This window comes from Eumetopias jubatus, unplaced genomic scaffold (genome assembly GCF_037043125.1).
Source record: "Eumetopias jubatus isolate StellerSeaLion01/CBP00866 unplaced genomic scaffold, mEumJub1_p1.0 scaffold_3, whole genome shotgun sequence".
Lineage (NCBI taxonomy): Eukaryota > Metazoa > Chordata > Mammalia > Carnivora > Otariidae > Eumetopias > Eumetopias jubatus.
This window is the reverse complement of record NW_028274809.1, coordinates 58,329,887-58,352,771: the sequence shown is the minus strand read 5'-3', so window position 1 is coordinate 58,352,771 and position 22,885 is coordinate 58,329,887. Positions and strand designations below refer to the sequence as shown.

Below are 22,885 nucleotides of genomic sequence, written 5' to 3'. Positions count from 1 at the left end.
CCGATGCAGGTCTGTCTCATGATCCCGAGATCACGACCTGAGTTGAAATCAAAAGTCAGACACTTACCTGAGCAAGCCACCCAAGCACCCCTATTTATCTTTTTGAGTATGTAATAGATGAGATGCGCATGGTACAAAATTTAGAAGTCTATATTCGCATTTTAAATAGTGATTAAGAATCATAATGTACAGATAAATATAACATGTTAAATGCAATTTTTCTTTTCCCTTCCCCTCTTCTTCTTTGAAAATAGAGGGAGTTCGTAATATTTCTAATCAGCTTTCTATAACAATCAAGATTGATCGGGAACATCCAGACATGAGAAACTATGCTAAGCAGAAAGGTTGGTGGGATGGTAAAAAGGAGTTTGATTTTGCTGCAACATACTCTTATCTTGACACAGCCAAGATGATGATTTCACCAGGCAGATACTGTGAAGGCTACAAGCTTCTGAATAAACACAAAGGTAATTTTATCACTGAAATAATATCAGAATGAAAAATTATATTCTGCCTGGGTATAATGTGGGTATGATAAAATCTGGTTTTGAAGGAATTATTCTTAGTGAAGATACAGTTTTATTAAACTGAAATTTTATAAACTAATATAAGCTTTTTTTCTTGAGATGAGTGAAGTGCTATATAATTCTGAGAGGATAATAATACTTTTTGAACGACAGGTTCAGATTCACAATCCTCAGACCCCTTTTTTCAGTTCTTACTAATATTCTTAAACAAAATTGGGATTATTTTTCTTCTCAGAAATTATTGGAATATGGAGACGGGTTTCTTTAATCTGTCTTTTCATAATACTCTTGGTTATTTTCTTACTAAAAAAGTTGTATCTAGAACTAGTTGAGAATTTTAAGTGAGCAGATGTAAGAATTCCCTCTTCTCAATTCTAGAAATACTGAATAAAATATTTAAACATTAAGGATATATATAGTTAGGTCAAACACAAGAAAAGGAAATCACCAACTACCAAAAATGAAGAGAGAACCCATAGTGTTGGCAAGATTTGAGGTGTCTCTTCCTCATATAGTTCTCCTATCTGTATCAAAGAGGGGATTCTGGACCAGATATAAGCCTTAAATGATAGTTCTAACATCCATGAGAAGGTAGGTGTCTAGGTGAAGACTTATTTGGGGAGCAGGAACTGGACTACTTACCAAGATTATGAATCTGAAAAATGCAATTCTGCTCCCTTCCCAGAGTCCCAGCCTGGAATTCAGCTGTCTGTTGTCTCAGGCTATGGGTCAGCACAGTCTCTGGTGAGAGATTGAACTCGAAGCTAAATGTATTTGGTAGGCTCAGCTGGAGCTACCTGTGCTGTGCTGAGAAACAAACACTGGTTGAACCAGTAAATCCCACAGGATCTCAGCATACCTGTGTCTCTATAGTCACTATGTGAATATTTGATATGATAGATATTCAGATTTTACTCAAATTTCCTATCCAAATGAGAAATTTTCCATAATGAATCTACATGTAACTGCCATTGAAAACATTTAAGTTATGTGGACACTGAGATAAAAGGATGTAGTTTCTACATTTACTATGGATAGTTTCTATTATGTCCTCAAGTTTACTGATCCTTTCTTCTGCATTATCTAATCTGCTGTTAATCTCATCTAGTGATACTACATTTCAGTTATTATGTTTTTTATCTCTATATGTTCCATTTGGTACTTTTTGTGTATATTTCCCATTTCTCTACTAATTACTTTCATGGTTTTTTTTCAATGAGCATATTCAGCACATACCTGTTTTATAATAGCTGTTTTAGCCTCACTGTCTGCTAACTCCATTATCTCTGCAATTTCTGGATCTGTTTCTGTTGATCTGATTTTCTTCTGGTTTAGGGTCAAATTTTCCTCCTAATTCATGTGTCTGGTAATTTTTAATTGGATAGTAGACATTGTAGATTTTATTTGTTGCGTGCTGGATTTTGTTTTATTCCTTTAAAGAGTGTTGGACTTATATTAGTTAAGTAACTGTTTTTAAGCTTTTCTAGGATAGGTCTAGAGTAGCCTTTACTCTAGGGCTGGTTTGGTACCACTACTAAGGGATGTGATCCTTCTGGATATTGTGATCATTATGCCTTTACTGATTTTTTTTTTAATTATTGTATATATTAATGAGAGAGGAGTGTGAAAATCTCGAGTTATATTTATGGAATTGTGTGTTTTTGCTTTGTATTTTGAAGCTCTATTGTTAAGTACATACACATTTATAATTGTTAAGTCTTCCTGGTGAATTGGCCCTTTTGCCTTTATGAAACATTATTTCTCATGGTAATGATCATTTTCTTGAAGTCAGTTTTAGCCCAGTCTTCTGCTTACTGTTTACATGACATATACTTACCTATCATTTGCTTTCAAACTATCAGTATTCAGACTATCAGTGCATTTCTTATAAAAAGCGTATAGTTTGATCTTTTCTTTTTTAAAACCATTCTAATAAGTTCTGCCTTTTAATTAGAATCTATAGTTCATTAGAAATTTTATCATTGAAAAACACAATACCAAAGTAAAAATTAACTCAGTAGGCTCAATAGCAGAATGGAGATGACAGAGGAAAGAGTCAGTGGACATGAAGATAGATCAGTAGAGATTGTCTAATCTGAACAACAGAAGTTGAAGCAAGCAAACAAAAAGAACAGGGTCTTAGGGACTGTGCAATAGTACCCAGATGTCTAAAATTCATGTCATTAGATTCTCAGAAGGAGAGAATGGTGTGATGCAGAAAAATTTTTGAATAATGGCTGAAACCTTGTCAAAATGGCAAAAGACTTAAGCTTACAGATTCAGGAGAGGTAGAAATCTCAAACAAGATAAACTCAAATCCATGCCTAAATGCACAAATTGCTAAAAACCAAAGACAAAGAAAAAAGTCTTGAAAGCCGCTAAAGAAAAACAAATTACATGCAGGTAAAAAAATGATTTCTGCGAGTTTATCATTATAAACCATGGATGCCTAAAGGCAGTGAAACATTTTTAAAATTCTAAAAAGATCTGTCAAACCAGAATTCTATATTCAGCCAAAATATTCTTCAGGAATGAAGGAGAAATAAAAATATCCTGATATGTAGGAGAATTAAGAGACTTTGTTGCCAAGAGATTGATCTAAAAGAAATTTTAAAGGAAGTTTTTTAGATATAAAGGAAATGATACCCCAGTGAAACATGGAAATTTAAGAATGAAGGAAGAGCCACAAAAGTGAGAAATATCTGGGTAAATATAACTATGTTTCTCCTCTTAAGACTTTAAAAATATGTCTGACAGTTATAAGCTAACATTACATTTCCTATAATACACAATTACCTCAGTATAAAGATGGAAGTACATAGAGACCTGTATGGTGGTAAGATTTCTACATGCTCCTTGAAGTTTTAAAATATTAATTCTAGTAAATGGAAAAGTTAAGTATGTATATTGTAATCCTAGATCAACTTTTTTTTTTTAACTAAAACAGTTGACAGTTTTTTTTTTTTTTAAGATTTTATTTATTTATATGAGAGAGAGCACAAGAGGGAAGAGGGTCAGAGGGAGAAGCAGACTCCCCGCCGAGCAGGGAGCCCGATATGGGACTTGATCCCGGGACTCCAGGATCATGACCTGAGCCGAAGGCAGTCGCTTAACCAACTGAGCCACCCAGGCACCCAACAGTTCACAGTTTTATTTTCACATTTCACAATACAAATGAAAATTGCTCTTTTTTTTTTTTTTTGTCCCACTACTCCCTGGCAAAAACTATTCTCTCTTTGATAGGAAGGGGGAGCAAGTCTTCCTTGTCCTGGGAAAACACCTAGAGTCACAGTACTATGATCTCCTGGTGAAGTAGAACAAGTAATATAAAATTAATATAAAGAGGTTCCTGTCTCTTCTTATCTGTCTGGTCGAGTCATTCCTGGCCGAGTGGGCACCATCATGGGATGGGCAGGAGGTCTCAAAATTGGGGGCCCAGGCATCATTGGCATGTGGCCTCCCATAGGTGGCCTCATTCCAGGAGCAGATCCCACTGGCATCATCCCAGGAGGAGGAGGGCCCATTATTGGCATCATGGGAGGCCCCCCCATGGCGTGCTGGGATCATACCAGGGCAAGGAGGACCCGGGAGACTGGGGGGAGGTGGGATCATTGCCCCTGCAGGAGGAGGAGCAGAGAATGGAGTAGGAGGTATCTTTCCTTGTTGAAATGCAGCGGTTGTTTTGTTGATCAGGCTCTGATCCTGCTCTTCCATCCATTTCTGATAGTAGTCTTTCACATTCTGTTTGTGATTCCTACCACTGCAGTGTGTCTTTCTCACAGATGGAGAGTCATGGGTGAGGTATGTGTCGCAGTAGTCATAATAAAACTTAGGCATGTTGCTCTGCAGGCCCCTAGATCAACTTTTTAAAAAGCTACATAATAAGATATAGAAAAAAGTTGAACAGATAAATTGAAATAGAGTACTAAGAAAATATTCAAACATAAGGCGAGAAAGGGGAAATGGAAGAACAACAAACCAGAAGGATCAAACGGAAAACAAACAATATAATGTAGACCTGAATTCCAACATATGTATAAGTATTAATGTTCTAGGCACACCAATTAAAAGAGCATGTGAAAGTGAATTTAAAAAACAAAACAAGACTCAGCTATTGCTATATATAAATAACTAACTTAAGGTGAAAAGTAAAAGGATGGGAGAAGATATATCTTGTAAACACTCATCAAAAGACAGCTGGGCTGGCTATATAAATATTAGATGAATATTAGAAACTTTAGAGCAAGAAATTATCAGGAAGAAAGAGGGATACTACATAATCAAAAAAGGTCATTTTAATGGGATTATTATGTCTCCATGGTAAATGTATATGCATCTAACAACAAAGCTTCCAAATATATGAAGCAAGAACTGATAGAACTGAAAAGAGAAATAGACCATTTCACAATTATAATTGGAGACTTCAATACTTCTCAGTTATCAGAAGAACTACTAGACCAGGAAATCTGCAAGGATATAAAAAAACTGAACAATACCATCAACCACTGGTATATCTAATCCATTATTTATAGGATACTCCACCCAACAACAATGTAATACACAGTCTTTTCAAGTGCACATCAAACATACACCAAGGTTGTCCATATCCTGGGTCATAAAACAAATCTTACCAAATTAGAAGAAACATAACAAAGTATGATCTCTGGTGATAATGAAATTAAATTTGAAATCAATTATAGAAGGATATCTGCAAAGTCCCCCAAATACTTGGAAATTACACATTTTTAACCAGTGGGTCAGAAAAGAAGTCTCGAGGGAAATTAGAAAATATTTTGAGGGGAATGAAGTGAAAATGAATATACCAAAATTTGTGGGATGCAGCAAAGGTAGTGCTAACAGGGAAATTTATAGCATTTAATGCTTATAGTTGATAATAAGAAATTAATATAATATAAATATAAACTTAATATAAACTTAACAATATAAACTTAAACTTTCACCTCAAGAAACAAAACAAAAAACCAACCAAAAATGAACAAACAAAAATCCCAATCAAGGAAAAGGATGGAAATAATAAAGATAAGAGCAGAAATCAATAAAATTGAAAATGAAACAATGGAGAATATTGATCAAACTAAAACCTGGTTCTTTGAAAAGATCAATAAAATTGATACATCCTAGAAAGCTTGACAAAGAAAAAAAGGAAGACAACACAAGTTATATGTCAGGTAAAGAAATATCATTATCTACCCTACCGGCATTAAGAGGATAACGGGGAAATACTACAAACTTTGAGGAAATGAACTAGTTCCTTGAAAGCCACAAGCCACCAAAACTCACCTTAAAAGGAATAACTCTTGACAGTTGTCTGCTAGACAGTTTAACCGGTTGTACTCAACCTGCAGATTCTACTGGTGGGCAGCTCAAATTTCAGCTCAGTTCTTTTATCTTTAGCTGTGCTGCTTGCAGTGTGCCCCACATGCTGATTCACAAAACAGATGGGAATTTGGGCAGGTTTTTTTGTTGTTTTGTTTTGTTTTGTTTTTGCACAGAATTTGGGGGTTTTCCTCTCTATCTTTTATGGGATTCTTCCTTCACTTTCTAGTACCTGTGGTTGACCTCTAGTTCTTCAGGCCAGAAAGCCGAAGGTTTTCTGTAAATACTTGCACAATATTGCACAGCGTTGACGGAGGCCTTCTCTTGGGCTAAAGCCAAAACAAAAATAGGAAATTTATCCTGTGCTTCATCCCATCTTCCACATGTCTCCCTCCAGAATTTTCCTGCTTTTGTTCACTGTAAAGAACCTTCAGGTAGTCTATATTTTGTCCCAAGTTTATTGTTATTTAAGGGAGGGTTGGTCTGATAGGAGCTTATTCAGCTAATTGAAAGCAGAACTCCTTCCTATGTCATTTAATATTCTATGACCTTATTTTATTTATAGAAATATATTCGCATGATTCAAAATCCACAGTGAAGTCATTTCCTTCTATTCTGTCCCTAGATATTAATTTCTTTTTTCCATAGGCAACCCCTTATATATTCTTCCAGAGATAATATATACTTAATGAAACAAATATGTATAATTTTTTTCTCTTTTTTTACAGAAATGGTAGTATGCCACACACACTTTTCGGCATATAACTTTTCTTTAGTTAGCAATATATAATGTAGATAATTCTATTTTAATATAGTCCCAATTTTCTCATATTTTTGACAGATGCATAATTTTCTGTTATTTTGATATCTTGTTTATTTCTATATGGTTATATTTTAATCATCATATAGTAAAGATTAGTTGTATGAATCATAATTTAGTTAAAAAATTTCCCACTATTTAGGTTGTTTTTAGTTTTTCATTATTGAAAATTACATAATATGCTTATAGCTTATTTATATTCCCATCCATGATTATTTTCCTAGAATATGTTTCTAGAAGTAGGATGTAGGGTCAAAGAATATATGCATGTTTTAAAGCTTTTGAAAACATTGCCAAAATGATCATCAGAAAAGTTGCATCAATTTAAATTTCCATCAGCAATATCTGAGTGCCATTCTAATATACTTATCAATATAGGATATTATTTTTGTTCAGCCTTGATAAATTTTGTAGCAGAAATGGCATGTTATTATTTTAAAATAGAAATCTCTTACTAGTGAGATTAGAAATATTCTCATATGTCTAATTATTCTTACATTCTTATGTTTGTTGAAAAATTGTAATTTCAAATTGCGTGTTTATTAATATATCTTTTTCCATTTTTATATTTGGTTACTACTAACTCTTAAAAAAACTTGTACTGTATCTTTGTCCCTTTGCTTCCATATAGCTCTGGAAAAGTAACTTCTATTTAGGTTATTGGGTGGCAGTTAGCGACTAAATGGGTCATTCCATTAATACTTCAAAATATGTGACTAATATATTCTCCTTCACTTGAAGGATAAAATGGTTCTGTAAACCAATCAGAAAGCAACTACTTAGAGATAGATCAGTGATTGATATTTGCTTCTTAGGTATTCATTAAACACATTAGTAATCAGTTATTTGGTATGACAGAAAACATTTTGTGTCAATGTTTTTAAAGATTTTATTTTTTGACACAGAGAGAGAGATAGCGAGAGAGGGAACACAAGCAGGGGGAGTGGGAGAGGGAGAAGCAGGCTTCCCGCTGAGCAGGGAGCCCGATGCAGGGTTCGATCCCAGGACCCTGGGATCGTGACCTGAGCCGAAGGCAGACCTTAACAACTGAGCCACCCAGGCGCCCCTCATGTGAAAGGTTTTTTTAATAAGGTTTCTTAATGTTAGGCATTTTATAAATAGGTTATTTAAACTGTCTTTTTTTCCATGTAGATGGGTATGTAGAAAATGCTAAAATGTGTTATTCTAAGGAATTTTAGACTTATTATTGCTGTAAAAGTAGAGACTGAGTAGCAGTTGCAGCAGTACCTATTCCCATTTGTTAAAAGCTATCGGGCTGGACACTGTGCTAAGTGATTGCATTATCTTCTGTAAGGAACTATGTGAAGTAGGTATTATCTTCATTTCCCAAATGAGGAAACTGTACTCTTCATTTATCTCCTCTATGAAACTGAAAAAAATGGACTCTCTTATTTGAGCTTATATTTCTCTCAGCACCTAGTTCAGTGTCTTGCACTAGTATGTTGTATGTGTTTAATATGTATTTTTTGATTAAGTTAACAAAGGATTGTTAGTTGAATTAAATTAAATTGTAACTTACAGATAATTTAACAAAGATCACTCTTGTGTACTTTTTCTGGCAATAACTTAGAGGCTCAGGACATAAATTAGGAAGTATTCCTAAAAAAATGAAGAACAACAATACATAATTAAGGTGAGGAGGAAAATGTCAAGAATCCTAGGGTTTAACCGGGTAATTGGACAAAAGAAAGAAAAAAATAGAGGTAACTATAAATTAATTAGCCACTGCATCATAGTAATTAATTCTGTTATTTTTAACTACAAAATAGCTGGATTATATATAGATTTAAAATGAATGCATGATTATAGCAAGAGTTGCATCTGACCTGAAACTTCTTTTTCTCCCCAAGTATAATGTACAGTTCATCCAGCCTTCTGTGCTTGCCAAAAGAATAAATGTCTTTCCAATACTTTCATAGAAAATTGTCTAGTAGTACATTATAGTTAATTTTTCCCATGATTTTTCTAGATGGAAGAGCCTACCCTTCTTCTTTCCAGCTACCTGATAGCTATTAACTGTGCTGCATGTATATCCAAATTGTATCTATATTCACTCATGTATTTTAAATAACTAGTTTAAATTGCAGTGAAATTGCACCCTGTGTTTTGCATTCATTTTACTGAACCCTGCTACTGCAGTCTCAGTACTTATTCAATGCTTGCTAGTGGATTACTTATAGCTATCCTACTCAAGTGATCATGTAAATCCTCCCTTCATTTTGAGAATTGTAGGTTTTGAATACAGAAAACATTTTCATAATACCTGTATTATCGCAGTGTTATGGTTCTGACACTGTTTTCATTAAAACTTGCCATTTATAGGAATTTAGATTTGAATCATTTTAAAATCTCACTAGGTGCAGAAGCTATGTGTCTGATAGATAGGTGTGGATGGTAGGCTTTTGCTTTATTGTTTAGTTTTAATGTTAAGGGCTGTTTTCAGATACACCCTCTTTTTTTCTTCCTGCATTTTCTCAAAATTAATGAAAGATTTGTTCTTATAACAAGTTATCTATAAATTATTTTTCTTGAATTTGAAGTCATAGCTATCCTAAGGAGAAATGGAAAATTTGCTATTAACATGAAATAGTAACGTATATGATTGACTGAGGGTGTAACATTAGATTATTTTATATGGAAGTCAATTTTATTTTAATTTTAAATGTCACAGAATCACATTTTGAGTACAGACTTGCTGTAAGCGTTTTTCTTTTAATTATTCCTTTATATCATGGGAATGGAGGGAGGAAATTCTTGCTTTTCATGCTCTCTTTGTCTTTGTGAGTGATTTCATTTTTTATTCCTTTACTGTCATTGTAGTAGGGTATTAGGAGAGAGGAGACAAATACCTGTGGTCAACGAACTGTGTTAAATGAAAGTTATTTGTTTCTTTAGAATGAATTTTAATGCAATAGTTAAATATTTCCAATATAAAGTATGTGAAAATATCTGATGGCAGGAACTATATGTTTTATGGGAGTTTTTTTTTAGCTCAACTTTTTATAATATGGGTCTATCATGTTCGTTACTATTATTGAAAAATTGATACTACTTGAGGGTAAAAAAGGACTGATGGGAGGCTCAGTAGTGGAGTGGTTAAAAGCACTGAGCTGGACTTCTGCTTCTGGTTATCAAGGAATAACTAGTATTACACTAACCTCCCCCCCAGAATAACTATGAAAGCTGGAGGAATAAAAACAACTGTTTGAAGGTATCGGTGAACACCCAAAACAGTTAGGATATGAGGGCCTAGATCCAAGAGATTGAGACAAGATTAGCTGTACTCTGAGAAGTACCTGACCTTTTATGTCACAATTTCTCCTTAAAGCAATTTTTGACTTCTAAGCAGCACAAATGTAGGATGAGATACTGAGAGATCAAGACAAAAGTAGTTGCTAAGAGCCTAAAAAGCTAAGTAGAGATTTGGGAATCTCACAAGGCCTTAGGGACAAAACTTAGATCTAATAGCCAACCAGGAAGAGGCCTGGGAAACATCCCAGACTTTCAGTTGAGACCGCAGAAAAGCTACCATAGGGAATAGACCAGTCTCAACTGGATCAATAGGTAATCTACTTATATTCTGTCTGTTTTCCAGAAGAAAATTAAATCTTCTGTTGAGGAAAACATCATGAAGAACTTCTACAGACTTTCGTCCATAGTGTCCAACATTCAATAAAAAATTATCAGACATGCCAAGGAATAAGACTAAGTGACTGAAAAACCAAGAGAAAGCAGACAGTAGAAAGTGACCCACTGGTATCCACAAACTAGCTTCATCAGACAAAGACTTAAATTAGTATGTTTTGGGCGAGTGGGTGGTTCAGTCGGTTAACTGTCTGCCTTCGGCTCAGGTCATGGTCTCAAGGCCCTGGGATCAAGTCCTGAGTCAGGCTTTTTGCTTGGCGGGGAGTCTGCTTCTCCCTCTCCCTCTGCCCCTCCACTCATGCTCTCACTTTCTCAATAAATAATTTTCAAAAATTATCTTTATGATCATGTTGCAGTAGTTAAAGTTACATTCTCTTACCACTTTTGTTGGAAAAATTGCACTGGATTTGGTCATTGTTCTAAGAATTAGCATATTAAAATTCTAACCTAAATTTTGTTAACTATAAGCTTATATAAATTTATTTTTGTAATATTATTATTTCATTTTAAAGACCTAATCAGTCCTTTTCCTCCGCTATTTACCATGAAATTTTGATTCTTATTTTAAATGTGCTGCTTTAAATGGCTATTTTCTAGTACCATTTTCTTTCAATAATGAGAATTTCTTGTATTTATTCAGAGGAAGGCTTTTAAACCTATTCTGAAACTCTTCAGGAAAGATCCTTTTTTGAATTGTTAACTGTGGTCATCCCAACTGAAATTGGACCAGGGGACTTTCACTTCTTTACATTCACAGAGCTACATATCTATGTCAAAGTGCATCAATATCTATCTCTCTGGTCTCTCCATTTCCTAAGACAGTGCGTGGCATTTAGTAGATGCTCAATAAGTATGTGTTGAATAATTGAGAACTAAATAGAGAAAAATCCCATTCTTGTCTTTAGAGAATTTATAATCTAATGGCAGAGATAGGACCAATATATACAAAAGATCAGGAATGCTTATAGGAAAGGAAAACCTTATTCCAATTAAGCTTAATGGTAAGTTTTCATTTGAAGGAGTTTTAATTTGATTCAGGGGGAACTGAGTCAAATTTTTGGGAAGAGAATTATGACATGTTAGAAGAAGGTATTTGGGCTACTTTTGGAGGACTGCATTGTGTAGGGATAAGATTATTCATCTTGTCATTAGGAGTTAGATCTGGAACCACATCTTTGACTATGGAAATGTATAGCAGGGAGCAGAGCTGTCTGAAGGCATGATTGGCTTTTTAAATTTTTTGGTGGAAATACCTTGCAAATATGGAATTCTGAGGCTCTCTGTAACAATGGTCATGTTGTGTTTGCTACAGAGATAAAATAGATTTTTTCTATTTTTCTAAAATAAAAAAACTCCTTAAAATATCAAACTTCACATATGAAAACAGAAAACAAAATATAATGCCATCTATTTTCATCACACACAATGGACATTTAAGTTTTTTAAGTAGTCCAGCAGAATTATGTTCATAAAAATTCCATTAACCAATAATGTGTTTTGTCTCCTTCATTCCCACTCTGGTTACAATTCACACTTTCAGATAAGGGTATTAAAGTCAGGTACAGAAATTATTATAGGAAAAGTAGTATATTATTTTATAAAGAACATCTTGTATAATATTGGAAACCAAGCACAATATTCTCTTAATAGTTTGTTCCCAGAATGAATAGACTCAGATAGTAGTTACTGATATTGTCAGTTCACTGCTAACTAAATACATCTTAAAAATTTTTGTTAAGGGCAACAAGACTGAGCATATTTTGCATTTTTTATTCCTTCTTAAGAAGTTACGATTTTACCTGATAAATGGTTTTGAGACTTTGTATTTTATATTTTCTAAAAAAATCTTCATTACAACAGTGGAATGAAGCTAATCTAATATTTATGATACAGGGTTCGTTTAGAGTCAATCTCTAATTTATACCTAGATCATTATCTCATGTTATATATTATCAATAGAGAAAGCAGTTCATATTAACAGTATATCAATCTACAAATTCATATGTATTTGATGATTTTTAAAATGATTTCCCTAGGAAATATAACTTTTGAAACAATGATGGAAATTCTCCGAGATAAACCAAGTGGCATTAATATGGAGGGAGAATTCCTGACCACTGCAAGCATGGTTTCTATTTTACCTCAAGACTCCAGCCTTCCTTGCATTCATTTCTTTACTGGGACTCCTGATCCTGAGAGGTAAAGTCATAGAATATTGTAAACCAGCAAGGGGTCAAGGAGTGGGGTAGTCATTAGTCTGTTGGTGATTTTGCCAGGCTAAATTTTTCTTACACAAATATGACAATAATTTTTGGATGCATTTTCTGTTCAGGTTGTAGTTTGCCATTTCCATATGTACATAACTGCCATAACTATTCTCATTTTTATAGGACAATATGTTAATAGATTCTTGTATGCAGTTATCCCTACTCTCTTTCCCCAAATATATTTAAAATTGTCAAGAAAAGTATATGGTTTTCTTTTGCAGATTCAGTATTACAACATTAGATGATTAATAACAGTAAAAAGATTAAATGATGTAGCTGAGCTGGATTTAGATGGTTACTTATCTACTCATATCTATAAAATACATGCATATAAAATTTAAGCTATCAGTAGTTGAAGTTATATCTAAAGCAGGATTTGTACAGACTATCTTTAGTCATTAGTGTCTCATAGAACTTAATGTACATTACATTTAGAAATGATCTTATAGTCACTATCTCCTAGTGTTATGGTCTTTCATGTTATTAAAGATATTTTCAAGAAGATGGAATGAGACTCATGAATACCTTAATACTGCTGCTGATTTTCATTCCAAATCCTAATCCTCAATCTGTAACACTGAGGCTTGTTCTTACCCTTCAACTGTGGAGTTTGCAGTAGAAAATGATGAACTGTAATTTCACTTGGCACTGTTTCTGTGCCAGCCCCTTTGTTAGGTTCATGGGGATACTGAATAAAGTGTGCTCCCCAGCCCCAAAGGAGAGCCCGGTGTACCAGGAAAGACAGACACGGGTATAAGTAGTATGACAGGAACGACTAGTATGTAACAAATTAATAGAGACTAGAGGAAATCTTAAAAGATTTAGAATAATGCTGAATATTTTTATATCCCCACAAGCCAATTTAATGAAGACTTTTTCTTCTAGATCCATTTTTAAGCCTTTCATATTTGTACCAAATATTCCACCACTATTGGATACCAGTTCACCAACATTTGCACTTGAAGATCCAGTTAAAAAGAAGCCACGTTTTCAGTTTAAGCCTGACAGAAGACACCCACTCTACCAAAAACATCAACAGGCTTTGGAAATAATAGATAAAAAGGAGGTATGATTAAATTATATTCTGTTTTATCATTAAGAATGATTTCAAGTATGATTCAATCCACATTTTGAACTTCGGAATTTCAGCTTTCTTTCCTTCCTTCATCTAAAAATAGGTTTAAAAATAGTTTAGATGTTTAGATTATAGACCTGTAATTGAAGGTTAAAAATAATGGTTAAGAATGCATTGTGAGCCTTTCCGCGCTACCTAGGGAAGTGTTCATACAGCGTTGTTTTGCGTTCCTGTTGTAACTTAAAGGGAAACTTTCACAATGTTCGGAGCCCTTGATGTCCTGCAAATGAAGGAGGAAGATGTCCTCAAATTCCTTGCAGCAGGAACCCATTTAGGGGGTACCAACCTTGACTTTCAAACGGAACAGTACATCTACAAAAGGAAAAGTGACGGTATCTACATCATAAATCTGAAGAGGACCTGGGAGAAGCTTCTGCTGGTGGCTCGTGCCACTGTTGCCATTGAAAACCCAGCTGATGTCAGTGTCCCATCGTCCAGGGATAGTGGCCAGCGAGCTGTGCTGAAGTTTGCTGCTGCTACGGAGCCACTCCTATTGCCGGCCGCTTCACTCCTGGAACCTTCACTAACCCAATCCAGGCAGCCTGCCGGGAGCCGAGACTGCTGGTGGTTACTGAGCCCAGGGCTGACCACCAGCCTCTTACAGAGGCGTCCTATGTTAACCTGCCTGCCATCGCTCTAACGCCGACTCTCCTCTGCACTATGTGGAGATCGCCATCCCTTGCAACAACAAGGGAGCTCACTCGGTGGGTCTGATGTGGTGGAGGCTGGCCAGGGAAGTTCTGCGCATGCGTGGCACCATTTCCCGTGAACACCCATGGGAGGTCGTGCCTGATCTCTACTTCTACAGAGATCCTGAAGAGATGGAAAAGGAAGAGCAGGCCTCTGCTGAACAGGCTGTGACCAAGGAGGAATTTCAGGGTGAATGGACGGCTCCAGCTCCTGAGTTCACTGCTACTCAGCCTGAAGTCGCAGACTGGTCTGAAGGCGTGCAGGTGCCCCCGGTGCCTATTCAGCAGTTCCCCACTGAGGACTGGAGCGCCCAGCCGGCCACTGAAGACTGGTCTGCAGCTCCCACTGCTCAGGCCACTGAATGGGCAGGAACAACCACTGAGCGGTCTTAAGCTGCTCTTCCACAAAGCAAACAAAATGGAAATAGAAATGGGAAAGGTTGACGGAAAATAAAGTTTGTAAAAGTAAAAAAAAATGCATTGTGAATCTTTTAGGGAAATTTAATATATTAAATGTAATAACAGTACCTAATATTTACTGAGCACTTACTATCCAACAGCATCATGGTACCATTACACAGAATATTTTATTTAATCTTCACATTCTTTATGAGTAGCTACTGTTATTATGTCCATTTTTATGAGTAGCTACTATTATTATGTCCATTTTACTGATAAAGAATCTGAGACTTAGGGAGTTTAAGCAGCTTACATCGTTTATATCTCACACCAAAAATGACAAAGCTACTGGAGGGCAGTTAACATAGTCTCTTACATAACATTCTGAATCATATAGCCTTAGATTAATTTTAATGGAAAGTGCTTAACACCCCTTAGACTTAAAATAATAATAATGAGTTGGAGTTTAAAAAAAATGATAAATGCTTGTGATTTTTAAATGTAAGCATTATAGAAGATTAACATGTCATCCAAAATCTCATCTCTAGAAATAAGCAGATATATTTTGGGGGAGACAGATAGATACACACATAGATTGACAATTTTATAATATCCATACTTCTTCAGCTCTCTTGCCCTCTTCCCTCTCTGCCCCAGAGATAAAAAATAGACTAGAAGGAAATGGAAGGGCTACCTAAAGGTTTTTTACAGAACCATCAACTCACTTCCTTCAATGAAGGAAAATATTGGCCATCTTACACCTTTTCTCACCTGTTTATACTCTATTGCCTATAATTCCTTGTACTTCATCAAGGTATATACATTTACATTCTTTCTACATAAAGTGAATTAAATTAATTGTCCTCCAGGTAATTATTTATTGACTTTTGTCTGTAGTATGTTTGCATGGTTGCCATTCCCCCACCTGCTTTGCTTACACTTAAAGCAGATAGTTCTGTCCAGACCTGGTATTTGCTGTGAATTCTTGACACTATTCTTGCTTTATTTTTTTATATTATATTTATTTATTTTATTAAAATAATATATTTTTTATATTATATTTATTTATTTATTAAAACTTTGAGTGTAGGGGCACCTGGGTGACACAGTTCAGCATCTGATTCTTGGTTTCAACTCAGGTCGTGATCTCAGGGTCATGAGATTGAGCCTGACATGAAGCCCAGCATCGGCCACGTGTGGGCCCCATGCTCAGCGAGGAGTCTGCTTAGGACTCTCTCTTCCTTTCCCTCTGCCCCTCCCCTCCTTCAAATAAATCTTAAAAAAAACTTCGAGTGTAAACACTTTTTGTAGCCTGGTGGCCTGGAGTGAGAGGCAAGCAATTTGTCCCAGGAGCCCATTAAGTGTGCTGATGAGAGCCCAATCCACTGGCCATGGTGTCATACACTGTCTGAGCTTGGCTTACCCTCCAGACTCAGCACAGCTCTGTGAAGAATGATGAGCCCTTTGGTTCCTCTTGCCCTGATGCTCAAGTTTCTCAGTGATATGTTTCAAGACTCTCTGCTCTGGGAGGATTTTCCCTCATTCCTCCCTGAGCAGCCTCCACACTGCACTAATTGCTTACTATAGTTCTCAAGGGTTGTCAGCTTCCTTTTCCCCTCAATACTGCTTCTGGAAGGTTGGTTTTGTAGACTTATTATTAAATATTTGTTTAAATTGCTGATTGACATTTTTCTAAGTAATACTGAAATTAAAATTTAAAAGCTGTTGTTACTGTTTTAGGCTTTACTTAATAGGCAGTAAATGTTGAATGACAACAGAAAGTAGTGGAAAGACAATAGAATTTGAGGGAAGTGTCAAAGAGCTGGGTTCTAGTCTACTTTTTTTTTAAAATTTAAGTATAGTCGACACATGATGTTAACATTAGTTTCAGGTGTACAATATAGTGATTGGACAAGTCTATACATTATACTATGTCACCCCAAGTGTAGCTGCCATCTGTCACCATATGCTAGTACAATACCATTAACTATATTCCTTACGTGCCTTTTACCCGCCGTGACTTATTCATTTCATAACTGGACATCTGTATCTCCCTAGCCTCTTCACCCATTTTGCTCACCCCCTCACCCCCCTCTCCTCTGGCAACAATCAATCTGTTTGCTATGTATTTATGGGTCTATTTTTGCTGTTTGTTTCGTTTTTTAGATTCCACATCCAAGTGAAATCATATGGTATTTGTCTTTCTCTGGTTCTAATCTACTTTAATGTCTTAGAGAGAGTCAATGCTACTTTTAATTTACATTTTTTAAAGATTTTATTTATTTGACAGAGCGTGCACACAAGCATGAGCGGTGGGGAGGGGCAGAGGGAGAGGGAGAAGCAGGCTCCCTGCTGAGCAGGGAGCCCAATGGGAGGATCCATCCCAGGACCCTGAGATCATGACTTGAGCCGAAGGCAGCCGGTTTGTTTGTTTTTTTTTAAAGATTTTATTTATTTATTTGACAGAGACACAGCGAGAGAGGGAACACAAGCAGGGGGGAGTGGGAGAGGGAGAAGCAGCCTTCCCGAGGAGCCTGGAGCCCGATGTGGGGCTTGATCCCAGGACCCTGGATCATGACCTGAGCCAAAGGCAGACGCTTAACAACTGAGCCACCCAGGCGCCCCCGAAGGCAGCTGCTTAATTGCTTAACCAGCTGAGCCACCCAGGCGCCCCTTAATTTACATTTCTTGATTACTAATGTGGTTAAAAATCTTCTCATATGTTTATTGGCCATTAGTATTTCCTCTTAAATGACTTGCCTCTTCTTTTCCTTAGCCTATTGTTCAATTGTTTGTTGGTTGTTTTTGTCTTTTGCCTCAAAGAGGCAAAAATATGTGAATTTTGAGTCTGTTATATTGCAGATTTTTCATCAGCTTATTGTTTAACTTTTTTGTCTGACAGAAAAGTTTTAAGTTTAGTCAATTACATTTGTTAGTCTTTTCCATTAAGGCATCTTGATTTTATGCTTGAAAGGCCAACCTCACCTCAAAATAAAGATAACTTCTGGGGCGCCTGGGTGGCTCAGTCATTAAGCATCTGCCTTCGGCTCAGGTCATGGTCCCAGGGTCCTGGGATCGAGCCCCGCATTGGGCTCCCTGCTCTGCAGGAGGCCTGCTTCTCCCTCTCCCACTCTCCCTGCTTGTGTTCCCTCTCTTGCTGTGTATCTCTCTGTCAAATAAATAAATAAAAAGATAACTTCTGTATTTTTTTTCAGTATGTATATGTGTGTTTGAAAAAAATATTTAGTTCTTAAATTTGTCTGAAATTTATTTTTCTGTATGTTATGAAATAGGGATTCTGTTTTCCAAGAGCTGACTAAATTATTCCAATACCATTTGTAGACAAAATACATTTTCCCCACTGATATGTAAAGTAGCATTTCTTCAGAAAAAGTAGATACAATTTGATTTTAAAGTGCACATTAAGGTTAAGAATCTTTGTTTTTTGGAGTTCTGTGCCATAATGGTTCAAATGTTTAAAATTATGCTCATTTTTTTTTTAAATTTTATTATGTTATGTTAATCACCATACATTACATCATTAGTTTTTGATGTAGTGTTCCATGATTCATTGTTTGCATATAACACCCAGTGCTCCATTCAGTATGTGCCCTCTTTAATACCCATCACCAGGCTAACCCCTCCCCACACCCCCTCCCCCCTAGAATTCTAGAGTCCATATTCTCTCATGGTTCGTCTCCCCCTCCGATTTCCCCCCCTTCATTTTTCCCTTCCTGCTATCTTCTTTTTTTTTTAAACATATAATTTATTATTTGTTTCAGAGGTACAGGTCTGTGATTCAACAGTCTTACACAATTCACAGCACTCACCATAGCACATACCCTCCCCAATATCTATCACCCAGCCACCCCATCCCTCCCACCCCCCCATCACTCCAGCAACCTTCAGTTTGTTTCCTGAGATTAAGAATACCTCATATCAGTGAGATCATATGATACATATCTTTCTCTGATTGACTTATTTCACTCAGCATAATATCCTCCAGTTCCATCCATGTCGTTGCAAATGGCAAGATTTCATTCCTTTTGATGGCTGCATAATATTCCATTGTGTATATGTGTGTGTGTGTGTGTGTGTGTGTGTGTGTGTGTGTGTGTGTGTGTATATATATATATATACCCCACATCTTCTTTATCCATTCATCTGTCGATGGACATCTGGGCTCCTTCCACAGTTTGGCTATTGTGGACATTGCTGCTATAAACATTGGGGTGCACGTACCCCTTCGGATCCCTACATTTGTATCTTTGCAAGCATGAAACCAGCCCTACAAGAAATATTGGAAGGGGTCCTCTAAGCAAAGAGAGAGCCTAACAGTAACATAGACCAGAAAGGAACACAGACAATATACAGTAACAGTAACCTTACAGGCAATACAATGGCACCAAGTTCATATCTTTCAATAGTTACCCTGAATGTAAATGGGCTCAATGCCCCAATCAAAAGACACAGGGTATCAGATTGGATAAAAAACAAGACCCATCGATATGCTGTCTGCAAGAGACTCATTTTATACCCAAAGACACCCCCAGATTGAAAGTGAGGGGGTGGAAACCATTTCCTATGCTAATGGACACCAAAAGAAAGCTGGGGTGGCAATCCTTATATCAGACAAATTAGATTTTAAACCAAAGACTATAATAAGAGATGAGGAAGGACACTATGTCATACTTAAAGGGTCTATCCAACAAGATCTAACAATTGTAAATATCTATGCCCCTAACATGGGAGCAGCCAATTATATAAGCCAATTAATAACAAAAGCAAAGAAACACATCAACAACAATACAGTAATAGTGGGGGACTTTAACACTCCCCACACTGAAATGGACAGATCATCTTAGCAAAAGATCAACAAGGAAATAAAGACTTTAAATGACACACTGGACCAAATGGACTTCATAGATATATTCAGAACTTTCCATCCCAAAGCAACAGAATACACATTCTTCTCTAGTGCCCATGGAACATTCTCCAGAATAGATCACATCCTAGGTCACAAATCAGGTCTCAACCAGTACCAAAAGATTGGGATCATTCCCTGCATATCTTCGGACCACAATGCTTTGAAACTAGAACTCAATCACAAGAGGAAAGTCGGAAAGAACTCAAATACATGGAGGTTAAAGAGCATCCTACTAAAGAATGAAAGGGTCAACCAGGAAATTAAAGAAGAATTTAAAAAATTCATGGAAACCAATGAAAATGAAAACACAACTGTTCAAAATCTTTGGGATGCAGCAAAGGCAGTCCTAAGAGGAAAGTATATAGCAATACAAGCCTTTCTCAAGAAACAAGAAGGTTCTCAAATACACAACCTAACCCTACACCTAAAGGAGCTGGAGAAAGAAGAGCAAATAAAGCCTAAACCCAGCAGGAGAAGAGAAGTAATAAAGATCAGAGCAGAAATCAATGAAATAGAAACCCAAAGAACAGTAGAACAGATCAACGAAACTAGGAGCTGGTTCTTTGAAAGAATTAATAAGATTGATAAACCCCTGGCCAGACTTACCAAAAAGAAAAGAGAAATGACCCAAATAAATAAAATCATGAATGAAAGAGGAGAGATCACAACCAACACCAAAGAAATACAATTATAAGAACACATTATGAGCAACTATATGCCAGCAAATTAGATAATCTGAAAGAAATGGATGCATTCCTAGAGATGTATCAACTACCAAAACTGAACCAGGAAGAAATAGAAAACCTGAACAGACCTAGAACCACTAAGGAAATTGAAGCAGTCATCAAAAATCTCCCAACAAACAAAAGCCCAGGGCCAGATGGCTTCCCAGGGGAATTCTACCAAACATTTAAAGAAGAATTAATACCTATTCTTCTGAAACTGTTCCAAAAAATAGAAATGGAAGGAAAACTTCCAAGTTCATTTTCTTTCTTTCTTTCTTTCTTTCCTTTTTTTTTTTTTTTAAAGATTTTATTTATTTGACAGAGAGAGACACAGCGAGAGAGGGAACACAAGCAGGGGGAGGGGGAGAGGGAGACGCAGGCTTCCCGCCGAGCAGGGAGCCCGATGTGGGGCTCAATCCCACTACCCTGGGATCATGACATGAGCCGAAGGCAGACACTTAACAACTGAGCCACCCAGGCACCCCCCAAGCTCATTTTCTGATAACTTTCTTCTTACACACTTTTTCTCTCAGTACCTACCCTGTAACTGGTTGTGGTAATTCATCAATAACTTAAAAATTGCTTCATTCTGTAAAAGTCATGACCATTTGCCCCCTTCTTGAAACAGAGAGAAATCATAGGGAGGAATCATTGAGAAAATGTCTTTTAGTTTCTTTCCCTTGAATACTGCTATTCTTTTTCCTTTGTTGAATCTGATAATCCTGATTTTAAATATAGAAGATCCAACTTCATAAAAGTATCTTAGCCTCGAAGAGTAAGGAACATTGGTGACACGAAAATTGATTACTTATGACAAAAATGCTGCTTAAAGCTATACTATCAAAATAAGATGTTTAAGTCAACTATTTGTAGTAGCTATATCATAAAGCTTTCAAAATAAAGATTTATAAAAAAAAACTTAGCCTCAATTTTCAGCAACCTTCCCCATATATAATATCATAATTTCAATGGTCCTGTTATCTGTCTTCTAAGTTTCTTGCTTATAGACTAATCCTACACAGTTATTCTTATCTTTTCTACTAAAAATACCTAATAAATTGGGGTTAATTCAATCTAGAACAATGATTTTTCCCAAAGAATTTCATTCCTTCTATGTCTAAAGAATAAGAGGAGGGGAACCAAACTAGAAGTGGAAACAAGAATGAATAAATCTTGTCTGTAGAGGTGAGTTGGAATTTGGTTAGACTTGTATGTGTGTGTGTATGTGTTTATTTATTTTTATTTTTTAATTGTTTAGGAAAAAGCCAAACCCCTGTTGGACAACATGAGGAAACTGGAGAAAGAACTATTCAAAGAGATGGAATCAATTCTTCAAAACAAGCATCTTGATGTGGATAAAGTTGTTAATCTCTTTCCTCAGTGTGCAAAAGATGAAATTAGAATTTATAAGTCAAACATTAGTCCTTAGTGGTCATATAAATGGTCAGCAATCTTCTTCAAAGTCAGAATCTGTCATCTTGGTAAATGATATAACCTCATTTAGCAGACCTGATTATTCTTTAATAGCATTTACATTAATGGCCTATTAGAACTACATACAGCCTTGCTGAAATATTGAGAAAGAAAGTAACATTGGAATTAGGCACGTATATCATGGGATAGCCAGGAGGTATTTCAGGTATTTACTTGTGTTGTTTTTTTTTAGCCATAATACCTTTTTAAAAATTATAATAATTTAATATTCAATTCTTTATGAAGCATAAAATATTAAAATAATGCATGGATTTATGTTTATTATAGTTATGTATTGTCCTCAAATAATTTTCTCATTTACAGCAAGAAAGTAGATTTTTCTTTAGTAATGGAAAATATTGTTTCTCAACTAATGAGTTTTTTCTCATTAGGTACATGTTAATCATCTCTAACAAAATATTCTAGATTTACACATTATCTTATTATAGTGTATTAATTCTTCAAATACACTTTTATTAAATTCAAACATGCTTTTTGTCAAGACATGGCTGACCAGTGAGCTTTTAGCTCTAATTATCAAGCAGTTTTTCAGGTATGCACCTTTATAAGCTTTTAATATTTTTAGAAGAGCTTGTCTGGGGATTAGGAATGGGATAAGGGAACCAAGACCTTAGGTGATACTGTTTCTGTGTCTCAAATCTTTCTCAAATTTTATTTCTGTTCACTCAGGAAAAATAGTAACAGGAGTGAGATAGGGGCAAATGATAGGATTGCCAGTGTATTATGAACATTAGAGTATATAACGTATTATGAACATTATAAATGAGTAATATCTACCCAGTTTATAAAACTTTGTTAAAGTTACATAGAGATTACCAAGACTCAAAGTTGCAAATGTAAACAAAAGAAAAATCCAACTCAAAATAACACTATTTATTGGTTTCTAGAAATATCTATTT

At 35.8% G+C, this 22,885-nt stretch overlaps 1 protein-coding gene and 1 pseudogene across 3 annotated transcripts in view; one reads left to right on the top strand and one right to left on the bottom strand.

The window, feature by feature from the left end:
* Positions 1 to 22,277, top strand: part of SCRN3 (secernin 3) — a 30,266-nt gene extending 7,989 nt beyond the window's left edge. For 2 of the 3 annotated variants that reach the window (XM_028122895.2, XM_028122890.2), the window contains exons 5-8: positions 255 to 467; positions 12,387 to 12,549; positions 13,503 to 13,683; positions 21,751 to 22,277. In XM_028122895.2, the coding sequence (XP_027978696.1) occupies positions 255 to 467; positions 12,387 to 12,549; positions 13,503 to 13,683; positions 21,751 to 21,921 (728 nt within the window). In that variant the 3' untranslated portion in view covers positions 21,922 to 22,277. Of the gene's footprint in view, positions 1 to 254; positions 468 to 12,386; positions 12,550 to 13,502; positions 13,684 to 13,938; positions 14,042 to 21,750 lie in introns of those variants that run through there. The other variant, XM_028122897.2, reaches the window with a different exon arrangement.
* Positions 3,887 to 4,364, bottom strand: LOC114223898 (U1 small nuclear ribonucleoprotein C pseudogene; annotated as a pseudogene).
* Positions 22,278 to 22,885: the final 608 nt, after the last annotated feature.